Source organism: Ochlerotatus camptorhynchus, unplaced genomic scaffold (genome assembly GCF_037179485.1).
Source record: "Ochlerotatus camptorhynchus isolate MF236.1 unplaced genomic scaffold, CSIRO-AGI_Acam_v1.1 ptg000135l, whole genome shotgun sequence".
Classification (NCBI taxonomy): domain Eukaryota; kingdom Metazoa; phylum Arthropoda; class Insecta; order Diptera; family Culicidae; genus Ochlerotatus; species Ochlerotatus camptorhynchus.
This window is the reverse complement of record NW_027040625.1, coordinates 563,458-583,951: the sequence shown is the minus strand read 5'-3', so window position 1 is coordinate 583,951 and position 20,494 is coordinate 563,458. Positions and strand designations below refer to the sequence as shown.

The window sequence follows — 20,494 nt, the reverse complement described above, 5'->3', positions numbered from 1 at the left end:
ATATCGAAATTAAAAGAAAATTAGTATGGCACCTTTATAGATTACTATCATATGAATAAATAATCTATAATGTAAGTATCGATCAATAAAGATTTTTAAATGTGTACATCGAAATCATAGAAAATTTAAAGTAAAGAATTGCCGACATAAATCTTTATTTCTGTATAAAGAACTTTGAAGAAGTTTCACGAATGGTTGGTCGGGCTAGGGCTTCGTTGTGACAATTTGATCGAGGCACATATCGAGTATAAGAGAGTGATTGCAGTTAGATCAAAAGAGCCTGAGAAAAATGAAAGTACTTTCGCGGATTACCCGAAGTTGCGATAGTGAAGGTATGATCACAGACAAGCAGGCATAACACTCTTAAAATATTCATCGAAACCCCTTTTAACTGTCAATTTAAATGTTTCTTAGTTGGTAGTATCGCCACTTGTGGTGCACATAATCAATTTTCTTGCTCTTGACGTTTACACACTACAGCCATCTGTTGAGTGTATTGCCTGTCGAAGTGTATACGACAGATGGCGGTAGGGTTTACAATGAGAAATGTTCAATCTGTTGTGTCTGTTTGTATGTGATATAACATTAAGGTAACATAAGGATAAAATCAAAACATTGAGAAATATTACGCATCACTTTCAGACATGCTTCACTTCGCAACCGATGAATCATTATTTCGGCCATATGAGTACCCAAGTAGCCATATAGTCGTAATATAGCTTGAGCATGGTTATTTGGGGAATCTGATGAAACTGTCACTTCTTGAAACTGATCTTTTTCGCATTTCTTTCATTTCCTTTTCGCACAATGATGTACGGATGATCATTAGTGCAAAAAGATCCAAAACTGGTTGAATAATGATAGAGTATGGATAATTTTAGTAAAAGTCATTTCTTGAAGGTCAACAATCTACCTTCAAGACATTTGCGAAAAATTTTGCTTCATACTCGAGGACATCTCGTTGCAGGCCACTTAGAACGAATGAATTTGAGGTTCTATGAACAATTGAAAAAAAAAAAAATCCACCCCTAGTAAACATGCAGCAGCTAATTTATAGGCTTTAGGCCTCGGTTTTGAATTTGGAAACAAGAAAGGGTTCTGCTGCATGGTCAAATATCAGTATCATCGATGGTTTTGGGCACTAAGAATTGATTGGCGAGATGGCACGTATTTAGAGAGGCCCCCGACTGAATGAGGATTCATGTAAGACCTATTCTGCCGTTCTACGCATAACTGTCCCATGTTCTATACAATCCTTATGCACAGAGGGACTCTTATGCGTATAACGGCAGTATTCTGATTGATGACAGAGCGCGTCTTTGGAAAGGTCCAGCAAAACAAATGATGCGGAACTTCACAATCGAATGTGGCTTCTTGTGAAAAGAGCAAGTAGGGAAAATGGATGCAATGTCGGCCTAAATGCCCCTAATTTGGGCCCATATTCAGCAATCGATTACATTTTCAATAGCAACCAACAATATCCATTAGTACCGTCCCAATGACGTGTTCATCTAGATAAAATTGATTAATAGCAGATTCTTAGCGATGAGCCCAATCTTAGATCCATAGGCCAACATTAGAGCCATTTCCCCTATGCATGATTTAACTGTATCGAAAGCAAATATCTCATTATTTTTTCATATCTGGTACTATGACATGCACTAAACAAAGGACACGGACATATCACAAAAGATCATAGTAAAGATTGTACTCGAAAAAATGCAACACTTTATTTTGTGTATAACTTTTTATGACATGTGTTAAAATTGATAAAATTTTGAGTAAAACTGGTTGAGATTGTAAAGTACATATCTCGTCACAATCTGATAGATAGAGCCAGTGGTTATCAAGATGACTTCCAAGTAAGAAGTGCTTCGACAAAAAATTATGGAAGCGGTCGTGGAAAACCCTGGCCAGTCCCACAGGTGGATCGCGAAACAGTTTGGAATCGACAATTCGGCCGTATCCCGTGTGGTAAAATTGTTCAAAGAGACCCAGACGACCCAGCCGTGAGTTGGTAGCTGATGAAAAGCGAAGACGACCGACCCCGTGAACGCAAGGAAGGTGAGGGAGTTTTTCGTCGGCAAGTCCCACCTGGATGTTCCAGAAGAAGACGTTCGACAAATTTGCCAAGAAGTACTTAGTGTGGCAGGCGATCTGTGGGTGCGGCAAATTCAACAAACCGTACATAACGTCTGGCACCATCAACGGCCAAATATATAAAGAAGAATGCCTCCAGAAGCGCCTGCTGTCCTTCCTCCGGTCTCACGAATGTGGCACTCTGATTTGGCCGGATCTGGCATCGTGCCATTACGTGAAACCGATGATGGAGTGGTACGAAGCCAACGATGCTTTTTTTTGTGTCGAAGGAGACTAATCCGCCAAACTCGCCAGAACTTCGCCCAAGAGAATAATTCTGAGCGATTATCTCCGGAAAACAGGGAAGGTATTCAAAAACGACAAGGATTTGAAGAAAGAGTGGATGAAAGTGTGTAAGAAAGATGGCGCAAGTGTTGAACAAGATTTGATGGATAGAGTTAAGTCCAAAGTGCCTAGGAGAGGAGGTTGAATAATCCAACTTTTCAAAAACATAACTTATATGTGTTTATTTATTCCCTGAGAGTTTAAAAAATATCCGACTTAAAATGAATTTTAAGTGATTATCAAATGTCCAACAAAACAATTAACAATTCCAGGCAAAAATCGTTGTAATCCTTAACAGAAACGAGTAGGGAAAATGGCACTAATGATGGCCTATGGATCTAAGATTGGGCCCATCGCTAAAAATATGCTATTTATCAATTGTATCTAGATGAACGTGTCATTGGGACGGTACCAATGGATGTTTTTGGTTGCTATTGAAAATTTAGTCGATTGCTTAATTTATGTATGGGCCCAAATTAGGGACAGTTAGGCCGACATTACATACATTTCCCCTAATTCCTTTTATTTTTAGATAAGATTAAGTTTTAGTTTATAGTTTTAAGGTGACAATTGCAGGTATAGAAAACCTGTTTCAAATACTGAATTGCCGAAGTAGGGACAATGTAAATAATCTTAGATATATATCATAACAATAAAGGGTGGTGAATTACTGTAGTAGCTGGAGCACCTAGATTAAAATGAAATGTAATTTAATTTAAATTTGGAACAAATAAAGAGTTAAAAAGAAAAGAAAAGAAAGTAACCAGCTCTAAAATTACAGCACATGCAAGCCTGACTAGATCTGAGCTGAAATATTGCCTACACACTTAGAAATAACTAATTTTTACGTGACGGAATCCATCTTTCACGTAAAGGATCAGACGTAAACAAATATTTCAAGTAAAATTAAATGCTCTGAGACTGAAAAGTTCGTTACTCGACGAAAAGTATGTTTGATTTAGTTGAATTTCACGTCTGTTATGCCTCGTATATATTTCGCGGTCGTATATGTCACTCTCAGAGCACCTTAATTTATATGATTTTTTCTAAATGTGTACCCATCATTCGACACATCAAATCTAGTTGGATTTCAAAACCAGGATCAATTTTAATCAAATAAAGTGCCCAAGACCACACAGTTCGAAAAAGTAGTGTAAATTTCTGTTCAATATGATGCAAATAAATGGAGCGTCACATATCACATACGTTTACATTATACATCATGTAAAGTTCTGAGAAATTTCATGCAATGTAGCAAACATTGTATACAAATGCCCATCTTTGCAAACAACATTGTTTACAAGTTGCTCGGTTGCGTGAAATGAAATACAAGTTTGCGTGAATGAATGTTTACATCACAATTAAAATTCAGAATTTTTATCTGTGCATATTCTGGATGCCCTCAGGAAAGTGACTAGTTTCTGATTTGGTTTAAAACCTATAGTGTAATGACATCAAATCACATTAAAATTAATAAACAACTAGATCAACAACAAGATTGTGCTCAGAATCATGTTGGCGACTTCCAGTTAAGTTCGGGATACATCCGGGGAAGTGGCCAATTACTAACCTGAGCCAAAACTCATGCAATGGTGTAAACGTGGCTACTACTTATTTGACATAGCTGAACGCGTCCCGGTCGTCCCTAAAGAAGTGGTCAGATTGTGGCATTAAAGACGATTAATGTATATCTTCAACGGAGTGGGTTTAGAATTCTGTGATAAGCAAAATGTATATGGTATTCACATTTAGAGGCTGCTTATATACTACGTAGATGATTTTTGAAAGGATTTAGACCCCTCCTCGCTCCCCTTCTTCCTAGACAATCGTTTTTCGGAGTTTAGTCAAGCAGCGTTTTCTAGAGCTTTTTGGCAAGGTTTTGATAGCACTCAATGACAACTTTTGAAGTACTGTAAAACGGGGTAACATGGATAGTTTTTTAAAGTATATTCGAAATATTTTTTTACAGAAATGAATGTTTTTCAAATTTTATATTTTTAAAACAAGTACTGAAGATCCAAGACTTAATTCGTTAGTAATATGTTTAACGGAAATTAAAGCATTTGCACTATTGTTTTAGTTTTGTGACCGAAGTTCAGTATTTTGATTTGGGGTTACTTTGATAGTGCTCGATGAATGTAGAAAAAAACGAATGAAACTCAAACAATTTAGTTCTCTTAATATGAAACTTTGAATGAGTATATAATCAGAAAACATCATAAGAAATAAGAATACAACATGGAATTTATGATGGTTATATCGTAAATACATTTCATAAGTGATGGTTTGAGTGCTTTTCAAACAGGCGAAAAACACGAAAATTGTTTTGTTAAATGTTTGTAAAATATGTAGCACATACTATATAAAAACTATGTACGATATCAACGAAAATACCCTAAGCTACAATATGGAACCTACGTTTCTAATTTGGAAAAAGCACAACGAGTAAATTTAATCTTTATATTATAGGGTAGGACGGGGCAAGATCGCCACCTACAGGTAGACTTCAGTTTTATATTGAATAATAGCATTTTTTACATCAGAATATCGGCTACCCTAGTTCTTTTATGTCTACCCTAGTGCCTAAGCTGTGGTAGAACATATTATGCAAAGAATTGATTGAAAAAAAAAATGTAACTTAAAAATATAACTTATTTTTGCTGTTCTCATATACTTTGGGGCAAGATGAGTACCCCTACGGGGCAAGACAAGCATGGATATAGAAAAGTGGGTTTGAAATGATTGTTTCATGTTTTTAGCGAAGATATGGATTGGTTTATTAACACAGAATACCAGTATTAGTAAAAAGAACAAAACAAGTAGCAAACATAAACATAAGGTAAGTTTATTTGATTAAACGAGTTTCTTATATTCATGATACGGATTAGCAAAATGGACAATTTGTACCCTCACAAAGATGGAACCATGCGTTACACTTTGTGCATTTACTCCAATTTTCTCCTTCCATGGACTGACCGAAGAAGGATCCACACTTGTCGCATAACGAATCCTCAACCAGCAAGCTCAACTTCCTCTTTTTGGAAAACTTTGCGGTTGCAGCTTTCGATACTTTTCGTTTCTGTTTTTTAATTTCTTTTATTTCTCTCACGGCCATTGATGTTTTCAGCATTTTTTGATGGGAGTTGGATGTGATAACTGTAGCTTTTTCTTTCCTCATAGAACGGGATTTATTCCTGGACACTATCTTCGGGACTGGCTTCAACTCCGATGGTAATGTTATGACCACTACATTCGAACATGAAGCCAGCTCACTGCTTGGGAGATGATCAACCGAGGTATTTATGCGGTTGAATGACTTTGGCTCCTTCTCAGAGTCACCAAACCCATAAAAGGGAGGCTCATCATCCACAGTTTGAGGAACATCCGAAACGTTGTTGAATGCAGCAAAATCGTCTTCACCGAAGATAAATTTGTTCAGTGGAACTATTCCTGTTTTCCTGAAGCCATTAATAGCGGTGGAAGGGGTCGCGATGCCATGAACGCTTTTCCAAAGAGGGAGCTAATCTCATTTAAAGTCACGACTTTTCCAGGGTTGGCTTTTAAAAATAACTCCACAGCCTGAGAGAATGTGACTTCAGAGATGTCATGTAGCTAACATCGAGAGGCTGCATTTTATGAGTGCAGTGTGGTGGGAACGATATAACAGTAACGTTGGCCGATCTGGCCATTTCTACAAAGGCCAAATTTTTCGTGTGCGAGCTATGGCCATCCAGCAATAAGAGGATAGGGCTCTCCGGTGTTGGTCTGGTATGTTGGATGAAATGTTGGAGCCATTTACAGAAATCTTTACCAGTCATCCAACCACTTGGATTACAACTACATAGGGTTTCAGGTGGAGCTCCGATTTTGAGCTGCTCCGTCATTCTTACCCTCGGAAAGATCAGCATGGGTGGCACGTAATATCCCGTTGCAGAGGTACAAATAGCTGCTGTTGTTAATACGCCTCTTTCTGTCGATGTAACGCAGCCAATTTGCCGCTTGCCTCGAAGTGCCAGAATCTTACTTTTATTTTTCGTTTGAATCTAAAATAAAATAGAAGGCAACAATGTAGATTTAAAATTAAAAAAGGAAACATCAACTTACCGTAAGAACCGACGTTTCATCCACATTATAGATCCGGGTTTGCGAAAATTTTCCTATTGTGTTGGTTTCCTCTAGCATCAAGTAAAACCGCTCAACAGCCACTTTATTGAAACCCTGAGCTCTTGCAACCGATGTAGCTTCCGGAGTTCGCAAAGTTATCTCAGGATGTCGCTTTTGGAATCCGGCCAACTAATCTTGTCCCGCAAACCCTATGGACTTGTGGAACGGATGAGGAATGTGGTTTTTTTTTCCGCAAAATCAAAAGCCAATTGACGAATTTCTTTGGTCGTAAGGCCGTAGAACGATTTTTCCATGTTTAACACATGCAGTACAAGCTCGTTCTCCTGTTGTTCCGTAAAAACGGTGCAGTACCGACCCAACTGACTCACTTTCTCACTACGTTTAAGATGCCGCGTTAGCGTTTACCGAGGAATGCCATACTCGGATGCAGCTCTGTTAACGGAAAATCCTTCCGAGACAACAGCTTCAACCGCAGCATGAAGATTTGCTGTGGCCCAAGTTTTTCTACAGGAAACGCGTTTATAATTTCGGACCATTTTGTAGATTTCAGATTTATTCACCGCACTGTTGTTTTGAAAATTTAACTTTGACAGCTGCTTTTGAGGTTAGGACACTGAGTAGTGATGTGGCGATCTTACCCCGGAGATAGGTGCTCGTTCCACCCCGTTTGGAGAACATTTATTAAAGTGTTTGTTTGGCTAATTAAATTGTTAAATAGTTAAAAATGAATTACACACACACACATCAAGTAAAGCGGACTTACCATGCTGGTGATTTGTTTGTGGTGCAATAAAACCTAATTTAATGGCAATAGTAGTAGTTTCTTATAGAAAATAGAGTATTTTTGTCGGTTTTCACATTTTTATTTATTTTTCAATAACGTGTGTATTTGATATTTATTTTTGAAATGATGTAGGTATCTATGAATCATCTTTGATGGATAAAGGTATGCATTTTTAAGAAAAATACCAATTTGGATGTATACATCAAGGGTGTTCATCTTGCCCCGTATGGCGATCTTGCCCCATCTTACCCTACTATCAAAGTTACCCGCATTATCAAAGATACCCTGTTTTAGGGTAACCATAAAACCTTCCCGATCTACCTCTAGCTGCGATTTTTACTACTGACCAATTCTCAGAATCGTTTCTCGAACGTACTTGCAGCCATTTCAGCGATGAACTCCCGGAAAAATTTTGCCCACATATTTTTCCCCAAGTTTGCATTGTCCCACTCATACAGCCGAACAATCACCGACACGCTTTCTGACGCATGCGTTGTTCCTGAAAAGTTCTAATTTTCATATCGCTTTCCACCGCAAACGCGATGCCAAAGCTCGATTTCTTTTTCCTGTCCATATTGTGGTGGCGAACGAATATCTGAACGTAGCTATATATCTACTCTCAGCCGACGAAGCTTATCACCCCTCGGGAAGTCACTCCGGAGGTAGTATCTTTTCGGTCCTTCAGTAAGTCGCAGCAAGTTCTACGGACGCGTCAAAGGTCAGTTTTTCAGTGTCGTGTTGAATTTAATTTAGAAATTTGAGGAGGATAATTCCATTCACCTTCCATGACCAGCATTGATTTAGGTAGCAAATAATACACGTTTTTTTTTCAATTGGTAATGGGTATCGCACTTTTTTTTTCACATTGATGACGTGGACGAAACTTGGTAATACCAGCCACAGATGGCATGCACAGGCAATGGCGAATTAGAAAAAAAAGCTGCTTTACTACAATAAATATATCACTTGTCAACAGTATTGGTTTACTGAATTGTTAAAGGTGAAATCACTAGCATTTGGTGAGAAAATCCAACAGTTAGTATGTAGAAAACTGCTTGTGCTATAAATAGTCTATATCTATGACAGCTGCGTTGATTATATGTTGGAATCCAAAGTGCATCCGCAGTGGTGGAGGGATTAAACTTCCCATACTTCCTGACGCAGCTGGTATGATGAAAACGATGCTGACGTCATCACATCTTGTACGATATTGATTGACTGCCACCCACAACAAGTGGGACGAACGGATATTTGGTTTCTGATTTAATGTCATACCTTGTGAAATGTAGCTTTTCCAGGAAGTTTTTCGAATCAAATTTCAATAAAATTGTAAATATAGATTTTTTTGTAATAACCTGGTGGTGGTCCGATGCGCATGAGAGTGCTCCATTAAGGATTAGTGTGAGCATTGGCATTTCATTCATAAGGTTCCAGCAATGTGGGATACTGCAACGTCATCAACGCAGCAACGTGTTACACTGAGATCTATGCTCCAGATGTTGTGTTTTTTGTTCTTCATAATTTAGTGCAGTGTGCTTGGGAGTGAATTGATTTGAAATTTTCCTCGTTTCAGGACTAACCCCGGTGCTTCTCCGTGTGTGAGCACCAGCAGATGTACTTGTTTTTTGTTTTGGCCTCGCTGATGGTTGCTAGTGCACCGGCACTGGCATACCTATCAGCGGGCTTGAAAGATCAGCTACTGTCGGATGTGCTGCTGCGAGAGATAGTGGATCGCATGGGCAAGGACATAGCCGAGGCGGCGGATTCCTACATCGATCCGATGGACGAGTTTCCCGGTCGCCTAGCGATGATGGCCCGTGCCAGCAAGGATCTAGAATCGGAACAACTGGACTACGATGCACTGCTCGATGGTAATCCGAACCCGTCACCCCGGGACCAAGAATTCCTACAGCATAGTTCACTCTGGGGTCACCAGTACGTATCCGGTGGGGCGGGCGAAGGCCCCCACATGCCAAAGCCGCAAGTGAAAACCGATGCCAGTCTACCGGCTTACTGCAATCCACCAAACCCATGCCCGGTGGACTATTCGGAAGATCAAGGTTGCACGATGGATTTCGAGAATACGGCCGCATTCAGCCGGGAGTATCAAGGGGCCCAAGATTGTATGTGCGATGGGGAACATATGTTCAACTGCCCGACCCAACAGCAGAACGAACAGGGAACGCAAATGGATTCGGATTTGGAAAACTTCATTGCCCGACAGTTCCACACCCAGGAGCACAAGAGCCTGGTTGCGAAGAAGTTCCACGCGAAGAAGGTGAGTAGATGGTATGATAGGTAGGGTTTTTGATCTAATTTCCATCCTACTAAGCACAACCCACGTTTTACCTCTCGTTTTTTAACGGGTCTGAACAAAAAATGGAATATTTCTGTCAAAGATGACTTCTAAATGTTATTCACCTTTCCATACACACTTATAGCGAATTCGTTTATTATCGGGGTTGGAACCAGTTCCAACCCAGTGCGAAACCGAACTTTTTGTCAGTGCGAACCTCAACCTGAGCTAGGTTTTAAAAACAAACGAGCAAACTGACGTTTGTCAGAAAACAAGCAGATCCAATCTTGATACCCGATCCAGGTTGGAACTGAATAATAAACGAATTCGCTATTAGAAATACCTAATTTTACACGTGACGGAATCCATCTTTGACATAAAGGATAAGACGTAAACAAACATGTCATGTAAAATTAAGTGCTCCGAGACTGAAAAGTTCGTTACTCGACGAAAAGTACGATTGATTGAGCTGAATTTCGCGTCTATTATGAATCAATTTTGTGTCATAATTGACGCTCGTATATGTCAGTCTCAGAGCACCTAAATTTACATGAATTTTTCTAGGTGTGTACGTACCGTTGGATTTGATAAAGAGTCACAAATTTTTGAGGTATTGCTTAAAATCTAATACTGCTTCTTAATTCTAATTCCGTCCAAACGCATTGAAACGTCATTAGATATTCTTCGTCCTGAGGATAAACGTCGAAAAATGGGATTCGCTAGGAGCGCTTCTTTTGTTTTGAGAACAATGAGCGTAAATATTCATACAATGCGCTCTAATAGCATTTATGTTGTAGCTAATGAACTAACGCATCGGAACAAAGCTAGGGGAAATGGCTCTAATGTTGGTCTATGGATCTAACATTGGAATCATCGCTAAAAATCTGCTATTGATCAATTTTATTTAGATGAACGCATCATTGGGACGGTACTAATGGATATTTTTGGTTGCTACTGAAAATTTAGTCGATCGCTGAATTTATGTATGGGCCCAAATTAGGGACACTTAGGCCCAAATTAGGGACATTGCCCCTATAATTGATTTGTGCACGGTGAAATCATTGATATTATTGATCTTTGCTGATCGATAGTACGGAAATGGGTAATTTCGACGAAGTAACGCTCTACCACAGACAAACAGATGTAACTCTTTGAAAAAGTTGTTCTTGAAAAGATAGTATCTCAAAACATAGGACCTCAGTAACGACATCTCTCTGGCTTCTCGCGGAAAATAAGCTTGCTCGCTAACTCGCAAAGAATATTGCATAAAAGTTCTATTGAATGTATAGAAACGTCAAAGTGATCCGATGCCAGCGCTGCGGCGAGTCGTTCGCGCAACTGATAATGTTCAAATCAACAGTTAAATGCGTGAACGAAGATACACAATGAAGAGTTACGTCTGTTTGTCTGTGGCTCTACCCTATTTTATTATTAATTATCCGTAGTTCTACGAAATTGAAACTTGATTTATAATTCTTTATCAAATCAAACGGTACGCATGGATAAAAATAATTTATTAGAAAATATCAATTCATGGGACGACACTTTACAATCGGGTAGCGAATTCAACCCAATTTTTTATGTCAAATCCCAGCCAGTTGCTGATCAAGGGAGGGAGGTGACTGTCAAATACGAACAATCATCGCCTACCTCGCATGACTGGTTTTAAACGAAAAAAAGTCATAAGAAACGATGGTTTGTTGATTTTTGGAACCAAATTCACGTATGGAAAATCAATGAGCATGAACAAGTGAGTCCAGTAAATCTGTCGACTCATTCGCTCTTCGGCCCATTAAATGGATGATGGAGTTTGACGCCACACTCCTTCAACCGTTTAAACAGCGGGAGAATGAAAGAGATGTCAAATTCATTGGGTCTTACCTGAGTACTGCGGACTCACTCAAGGTGCTTGTCACTTGGGAGCCAGTGTGAACTGTCAAGCGGGAGCCAAACATTCAGAAGCAGCAAATGCAGTTACTGTTCTTATCTACCGTCAAGCATTGTAATCTCATAAAAATGCTCTATACTTTTTCATAACACATTCTTAATTTTAAGCTCAAAGATAAAAACTAACAAGCTTAGTGATGAAAGTATAAAAACCAGCATAGTTTTTATGAGGCAGCTGAGTTTTCAATTACAGTAAAACATACTTTGGCGAAACATGTATGTAAACAAACTTTGATAGAATCATGGGGGCTCGAGCACTCCTGGCTTAGAGCTTTTGGCGGGAATCAACTGAGAAATAGCAAATCAATTTTAAACTTGAGAAAATTTTCAAGCAGTTTTCCATTGGCTTGCAAAATAAAATTGGTCGACTCCGCAGTACCCAGGGTCTTACATATTTACATCTCCTCCCTTTTTACGGCACAAACCAGTTGGTCCATTTTAAATATTTACATCTCATTGATGCATTTTCAGTAGGCCGATTTGACAGCACATCCCGCCACTGTTGCTGCTTGGCTGATTTGACAGTAGCAATAATAGAATAAAAAGGACAAAGGGATCACAGCAACCTGACTGGTAAAGAGACTAAATTGGGCATATACGCGACATCTTATACCCCGTTCACATTACAGCCTATATCACGTAATATAGGCTGTCTTGTAATGAGAACTCATACTCACTTCCAGTGAAAACTAGATGTATGAGTGCTCATTACAAGACAGTGTATATCACATGATATACGCTGTAATGTGAACGGGGTATTATCAACAATCAATACGAAATTATCGATTTTAAATTGGCTCACTACTTGACTAGCCTATTGGTCCCAAGCAAACGATTAACGTATCCCATTCTAATCAAAATTCTAGTACTACGCAATGTTTGTTTTGATTCGCTATGAATTTTGACAGATAAAATGAGGGGTTATTGGTTTTTCTTATGTTTCGAGGGGTGAATCGATTAGCTTGGGACCGAAGAGAGTACCAGAGCTGAGCCATAAAGTTGAGCACGTTATTTCGGGACCTTCTTGTCTTAGAGTTACCTCTATGGTATTATCTTTTTGATAGATCTTCTGCTCGATTGGAATAACTTTTCCTATGACTTTGACAGATAATCGATTGTTTCATATTTGACATGTCGTCTCTTTTTAAATTCAGTTCTATATAGAGATTTTCAAGTCCGTGTGATCGTGTAAGTAAAAATCAGAGGAAAATACATAACAAATCGCTGTCAAACTCATTTTGACAAATCTAATTTCATACATCATCAAAAATAATAAACAACATTACACGGCAATGTACCCGCTAGTGTATGTGCGTTAAACGTCACTAATCTCCTAAGAGGAAGAGGTGACAATTGGCTTCTTCCTCTTTTATTTCTATCTCTATCTCTATCTTTATCTATCTCTATCTCTATCTTACGCACATGAAATCGACCAATCAGGAAGTGGTTCGCGTTTGACAGAAAAGTGGTTTTTTTTCGCCCCCGTATTGTCACCTCTTCTCTTAGCTAATCTCTATAATGACTGGAAGTGATGCCGGAATCAATGATAACGCCAATGGCGTTGTTAACTGTTTACATTTGCGAAGGGAAAGTTGAAAATTTGAGTGCATTGCGTGTTTGTTTATGGTTGATTTTATTGTGTTGAGCAAAAATGATATACAAAGTGCTATACTGCGGTAGAAACTCCGATTCAAATCAAAATTAGATTAGAAAAATCATTCTGCAAACCTGGTATTATTGGTCAACTCCGTCAAACACCACGCACAAATTTTCGAAGGGCATTCATTAAGAAGAGTGCGAAGCTCGATTGTCAAGTTCCATGCTGGATCCATTCCATTGTTGCCTTTCTCGTACACCTATAGTGGTAAGCTCCATCGAGGATAATACATCAATCTCGAACTGTCCTTGATTTTGCAAAGCACCATGCCGTATTATCCTCAATTTTAATCTTGGTATAACTTTAATACGCCGATTGCGGCGTATTATAGAAAATCTCTCACTGCTCTCTCACACACATATGCACGAACATGTCATTTTTCTGCGAAATCTGATTCGCTGCAGCTGTTCCGACCACAGCTATCAGAAAGATTATTACGGCTTGGTCCCAATTAGAACGTCCTTGCGCGAGTACTGTTTTTCATCATCTTCGTGGACAATCCGATAGACTGAAGCAAATTAATTAGGAAAATTTATGCGCATCTTATTCGGAAGATAGTAGGGAGTGTTTGAATGTGTCGGCAACAATATGAAATCCGGACTTTTGCGCAACATAATATTTCCCCTAGTTCATGTTCTATGTTTGCCAACAAGCCTATTCAAGCTTCTGATTATTCTGCTCTTCTGGATGAACTTATCGTCGAAAGCAATATGAATTTCTAGTAGGAAGTTCTGACAATTAAGTAGTTCTTAGAATTTCTCCTTGGAAGTTCTCTGTACCTCTCCTCGGAATTTCTGCGGACTTCTCATAAGAGATTCTGTGAATTTCTCCTCGGAAATTTTGTGAAGTTGTCGTCGAAAGTTCTCTGAATTTTTCGTCGCATGTTTTCAGAACTTGTGTGATTTCGTTCTCATTACTCAATTTGGTGTAAATTAAACCTTTTCTGATAAGAAATTTTATTACTAGGTTATTTTCAGAATTCACACAAGCACAACATCAGCAGCTCTTATAATGAGAATAAATTAAAATACATACATTCATGATGGTCTTAGGCGACAATGTCGTATGAAAGAGCCTGTCATATGACATTTTAGCTTGGTACTGTACTATGATAGCTTGTTTTGCAAATGTCGGAGGCAAAGGCAGTCGATTATCACAGAAAATGTGTCAACTACCGTGACTGCTAACAAGACTGAAATAAACATCTCCTCCAAATTTGGTTCAAATCAGAAGAGGTCAATTACACTTTAGTATTTTTTCCCGGTCGTGGATTTTCTGAGCGCAGCTGATCGACATCATATACCTACCAACGAATATTGTAATCTAATTATATATGTTTCCATCTCTCCCCAAAAAACAAGAGCTCCAATCCCTTCCTGGAAGGGGAAAAGCTTCCCATCGCCGCCAAGAAAGGCTTCAACGTCCAGCTCTAAGCCTTTGGATCCACAATCTCGCGCCAGCAGTGAGTAGTGGCCAGAACATAATGGTGACGATGATGGCCACTACCCCGTTCGGCAGAGCACTATGGGGCACGGAAACCAATCAAACCGATGACGAACAACCGGCACACGCGAAAAACGGACTACGGCACAAGTACATCTAGGCATACATCTTAAAACAAAAATCAATATTTATAATGCATATAGCTGTAAATTACAAAACCGATAGTTGCTACAGGCAGATGAATATTAGCAATCGTAATTCGGGAGATGAAAGGCAACTTTTAGTCATAGCTCTGATTTCCCGCGCACGAACACAAATCTTCAAATGTTCCCATAAATCAACTGAATATTTCCTCTATTTCATACGCTTGATGCGTACTTGAGCAGTGCAGGAGCATTCCTTCAAATTTTTTCCTAGAATCCTTGCCAAAAAACCCAAACCTTTGAGATTGATGTTAATAATGTTAAGTAATCGAGAAGCGAACGCAGAGGGCGGTATTTCTACAATTTCAAGTGATATGTTCATCCAATCAATAGTAACTACGTCACAGTCACAGCATCAGATGATAGAGATAATTGTACTTAGTGAATACTAACTATTGTCTATTACTCGACGATCGGCCATTCACAAATGGAGCTGATTATGTAATTTTTGAAAGGAGGACAGGAGTTTGTGCGAGATCGACCAGTAGCACTGTGTATTTAGGGATGCCCCAAATTCCGTGATCTTTATGTGAAGGCAATCCGCATCGAAGAGGTAGGCGGACCTGTTGGCTGATCTGTGAAATCTGTGTAGTTCCGTTTTTGTTTTCATTTCAAGAAAGGTGTATTTTAGTTTGAAAATGGACAAAAATCGAAGTGTTGATAACAGTTTAACTTTGGAACTCACAGGCCGCTGAACATCTGGCGATTCCGGATTGAGGCATAGGGGCCGCAAGCTCTCGATTCGGGGTGCGTAGTGGTGAAAGCTCTACGCGCTCAGCAAAGAAGCAGCTTTTTCCTCTGAGGTATGCAGGAAGCTCTCCGTTCGATATGAACTGTAGACATATCATGGATCGTAAAGCTTCGTTTATGAAATAGTTAAATGATGTGAGTCAATATCTAAGCGTAGGCCAGTGAGTTGGAGTGATTTTGAGCTGTTGATGCTTTTTGGAAGCTGCTAAAAGGCCTTGGCACTGAAAATTGCGACCTCGCTTGCAATTACTGTATGATAAAACCAGTTTTACATTGAAACTTGGGAAATAAATAATATTTTTCGTAACATTGACTTCGAGCTAGAGAAAGCTTTAAGGAACGATTTGCCATAAAAAAAAAATCGATAAATATATACAAGATGAGGCATTTATTTTATCAAAGATACTTAAATCTATATGTAGTGTATATGAAATATAAGTCATATTGTTTAAAAACTTTATAATTACCAAATAACATCATCTTCAATTCGCAGACACAGATAACAAAGAGAACAATTAGTATTAAAGAAACATCGGGTGAAAATTACGCTCGATTACCAACAGAGTATAACGACCAGAACTAAACCAGACTAGAAATTTGACTATAACTTCTTCGCGCGAGTGTGTACGTTGAGGAATGGAAAAATTAGTTTTTGGTTCGCATTCGCCTAGCAAAGCAATCAACATCGAGCTCTTTCCGTTGGAATTTCATTCCTGGATGCATCAGAGTCGAACCAAAAGCTAGTCGAAAACGTACGGAATAAAAAAAAACAACATCCGAAAATATACTTAACCTTATCCAAACTTAACCAGAACATTAAAAAGTGTTTATAATCAAAAAGATAAAATGAGTCATTCAAGAACAAAACAAAGTAATGAACGCAAGGACAATATTCAGTGCAGCCCAAGGTGGGTTAAATAATTAAAAAAAAAGTAATGAAATTAACATCTTTGCTACAGAAACTTTTGAAACAATCAAAATAAATGCTGCAAATGAAAATTATGAAAGCTTAACACGTCTCCTTACTTATCACGATCTTCATCGTCAGAGGACGTTAAATTGAAGGCTTATGAGAAAATAACTGTGCATCGGTAACATCTAGAGAAAAAAAAAGCCATGAAATTACAATACATAATTAAAGAGAGCAACAACTACGTTATTGGTGTAATAAACAATATAATCCCAAATAAAAAAGTAAATAAATCCTTTTTGTGTTCTATCTCTCATCATTTGTGTTGCTTAAAAAAACGAAAACAATGATTGTTTAACATATATTTAGTTTGGTTCCTTGAAAACACATAACCCATTGCAACGCGTATAATCGTTGAATAAATGAATATGTATTGTAAACATACGCAAGTATTCTTATAACAATGCAAACAATCTCACATTTGAATATGTATAGGCCAAAAAAAAAAAAGTACCATATAATGGAGGTATATACATATATTTATTGAAACCCCCCTTTGTCACACAACACAAAGTTTTAACATCAACAAACCAATAAGAAAACAAATCAACTCTATTGTATTCCATAAATCTATGAGAAATAAAAAAAAAATGAGTGTAGTATTTCTGCAAAAAACATGACTGTCTTTAATTTACTTGTTTTATTAAGCCTCATATTGTTCTGAGTGTTCTGTTGCGATATCATGTGGGTGGGGATTAGAGTGATGCAAAATTTGAAATTTTCGTTCCACAATACTTAAACGATTCCAAATCGGATCCAGACTAACCTCTCAAAATTTGAACCCATTTGGTGAGAAACTGTGATGGCACAAACCATTTGAAGTTTGTATGGGAATTACTATGGTAAAACTAAGATTTTTGTTCATGTCTATCTAATAATTCACCATATCGGTCTGCTTCAAAAGCTTTCAACTTTACTTGTAGGAAATTTTCCCAGCTACAACTTTGCCCAAGACCACTTTTTGATTAAATGCAAGGATCGAAAGTTATTAATGGTTCAATGCACTGAAGTCTTATGATCATGCTCAATCAACTGCTCAGCAGGCAACATTGGTGTTTCTGGGGCGTTGAATAGGACACAAAAATTATGGCTACTATGTCACACTGCAAAATACAGTGTTGCCTACAGAGCAGCTGCTTGATCATGTCATAAGTTTACCAATCTCTTAAATAATTAATAACTATTTCCTGTCTCGTTTTACATAGAAACGATTTTCAGCAAAGTTGTAGCTGAGAAAATTTTCTATAAGAATAGCTAACGAGCTGTTTTGTAGCTTAATATAGAAAAAGACTAGAAGGCAATGAACAAAAATTTGAGATTTCCCATAATAATTTACATGTAAACTTCAAATGGTTTGTGCGAAGTCTGTTTCTAACCAAATGAGTTGTAACTTTTGCAGGCTAATCACGACCCGATTTGAAACCATTTAAGCACTGTGGAGCGAAAAAGTCAAATTTTGCATCAGTCTAGTGGGGATTCCCGTGAATCATGAAACAATGCCTAAGGAACTTTATTTAATGAAAGAGCATCGTGGTTGTGCGGCTGGAATTCAAAAGCCAGTTCAATGGTAGTAATAATCAGAGCACAGGATTATACTGGCCACATCTGGCCATGTTCCGGGAACCACGATCTTAGTTTTTAGCAACTCAGGACCAAACTCACTCATGCGTTACTTTAAATCAAGCACTTTAGTCGAAATTTCTATTAGTAAGAAGGGTCAGATTTTATCATTGTGTGTGTTTTTTTTTGGCTAGAAGGAAACCTTTAAAAGGCCATCATGCCACCGCTTGATGACCGGGTGCACGGTCGCGGTGACACGGTGTGTGGGATTCTTGCCGCACTAAAACCTCCTTGCGCCTTGCCCTTTTCCCCCAGGAACCACTTGTCGTATTACTTGGGGGGGGAGCGACCTGAATTTTGTTCCTGTGATTCCCACACCGGAGCTGCGTAGAGGATCGCAGGTGCTATGATTTGTTTGTAGACAGCTAGTTTGTTCACCCTTGAGAAGCGGGATCTGCGGCAAATCAGCGGAAACAGACACCTAACCAAGGTAGAACACTTGACTACTGTTTTCTCTACAAGCGAACGGAAGAGGAGCTTTTCATCGAACAACATCCCGAGATAGGTTACTTCGGCAGACCACTCAACCCTTGTGCCATCCATGATTACAGTACAAGATGGAGCCGGTTTCAGTTTGGTCGATTGCCGATGTAGGAACATGATCGCTTGTGTTTTGGAGGGATTGATTTTAATTTTCCACGTGGTGGCATAATCAGCAAAGGCGTTAAGGCATCGTTGAAGTTTGTTCGTTATTTCGCGAGGCATCCTTCCTTTGACGGCTATTGCGGTATCATCTGCGAACAGGAAAAACACGCAACCGTCTCCGAGGGGAGGAATGTCGGAAGTGTAAATGCTGTAAAGCAAGGGGCCCAGCAGACTGCCTTGCGGGACTCCTGCTGGGATGGAAAACGTGTCGGAAAGACAACCATTCAACGATACCTTAAACGACCTTTGCTGAAGGTAGTTACGGGTGATTTTAACCAGATGCAATGGAAAGTTGAAGTTACAAAGCTTGTACACAAGTCCGTCATGCCAAACATTGTCAAACGCCTTTTCAACGTCTAATAACGCCATGGCTGTGGACTTGGATGCAGCTTTGTTACTTCGGATGTTATTCATCATCCGTACTAGCTAGCGGTGGAGTGCCCCTTTATGAATCCAAACTGTTCCGGAAGGAGAATGTTATTTTGCTCGACAAACTTGAGCAAACGATTGAGAATGAGTTTCTCGAACAATTTGCTCAGCGTTGAAAGGAGGCTGATTGGTCTGTAGCTTGAAGGCAATGTTGGATCCTTACTGGGCTTGCGGATTGGTATGATTTTTGCTACTTTCCAGATGCTTGGAAAGTAGTGCAGTTCCAAGCATCTGTTGAAGATAGCGGTTAGAAGAGACTGCACTTTCATGCTGAGTCTCTTCAAGATCAAGTGGAATAAATCGTCAAACCCGGGAGCCTTCATGTTCTTGGTGCATTTCAGCGCTGGGCAAATCTGTTGTACTGTAATCATATCCGCCGGAGGCACGACACAAGGGGAGGTATCTAGGTTTTGAACGCATTGCGCAACCTGATCATTGAGCGGACTTTGGATAGTCGAGCCAAGCAAATGCGATGAAGCGACATGCTTGCCGATCGCATTTGCTTTCTCCTGTGAGGTGATTAAAAGCCGATCGTCATCATTTTCGACTTTGAGAGGTGGAACGGGTTTGGGATGATTTTTCAGGACCTTGGCTACCTTCCAGAATGGTCTGGAGCGGTCGTCCAGATTCTGGACAACACGCCCGAAACTTTCATTTCGGAGTGAGTCCATTCTGGAAGCAATCTGCCTGTTCAGATCGGCCATTTCACGTTTTTTGCCCAGATCTCCAGTCCTCTGAAACTGGCGTCTACGAACATTTCTCAGGCGAATTAAGAGTTGGGTGTGGGAATCAATGGCAATAAACTTACCCCTCACAGGAACTCGTCGGATGCACGCCTCGTCAGCCATGGTCATGGCTTGTTGGAGTCCCTCCAACGCTCGGTCGATGTCCTCCACGGTGTCAAGCGGCGGGTTGTCGATGATGTGCCTGTCTACCACGCGTCCAAACTGGGCCCAGTTAATGCGATGGTAGTCCTTGCGCAGGCTTGAAGCAGGAGCCACGTTGCAGCCCAGTTCAGCCACCACCGGTTGGTGGTCGGAGCTGAGTTCGTTCAAGGCTACCGGCTTGGACAAGCCGATATATGTCAGGAACAGGTCTAGCGTCGATGGGTTGCCCGCCGGTGAGATGAATGTTGGTTCATCCGAAAACCAAACGGAGTACAGCCCATGCTGTGAGTGGTCGAACAGGAGACGACCGTTTT

The 20,494-nt window shown here is 39.5% G+C and overlaps 1 protein-coding gene across 1 annotated transcript; it reads left to right on the top strand.

The window, feature by feature from the left end:
* Window positions 1–7,936: 7,936 nt before the first annotated feature.
* Window positions 7,937–16,981, top strand: 7B2 (Secretogranin_V domain-containing protein 7B2). Its single transcript, XM_065220878.1, has 3 exons — window positions 7,937–8,051; window positions 8,907–9,611; window positions 14,595–16,981. Exons 2-3 carry the CDS (start codon window positions 8,946–8,948, stop codon window positions 14,664–14,666), a joined length of 738 nt encoding a protein of 245 aa, XP_065076950.1. The 5' UTR covers window positions 7,937–8,051; window positions 8,907–8,945; the 3' UTR covers window positions 14,667–16,981.
* Window positions 16,982–20,494: the final 3,513 nt, after the last annotated feature.

Excerpts from the sequence above, each read along its gene's own strand:
- 7B2 (XM_065220878.1), top strand. The coding sequence starts at position 8,946 with ATGTACTTGTTTTTTGTTTTGGCCTCGCTGATGGTTGCTAGTGCACCG. Across the intron at positions 9,612-14,594 it reads AGAAGTTCCACGCGAAGAAG|AGCTCCAATCCCTTCCTGGA; the intron begins GTGAGTAGATGG and ends CCAAAAAACAAG.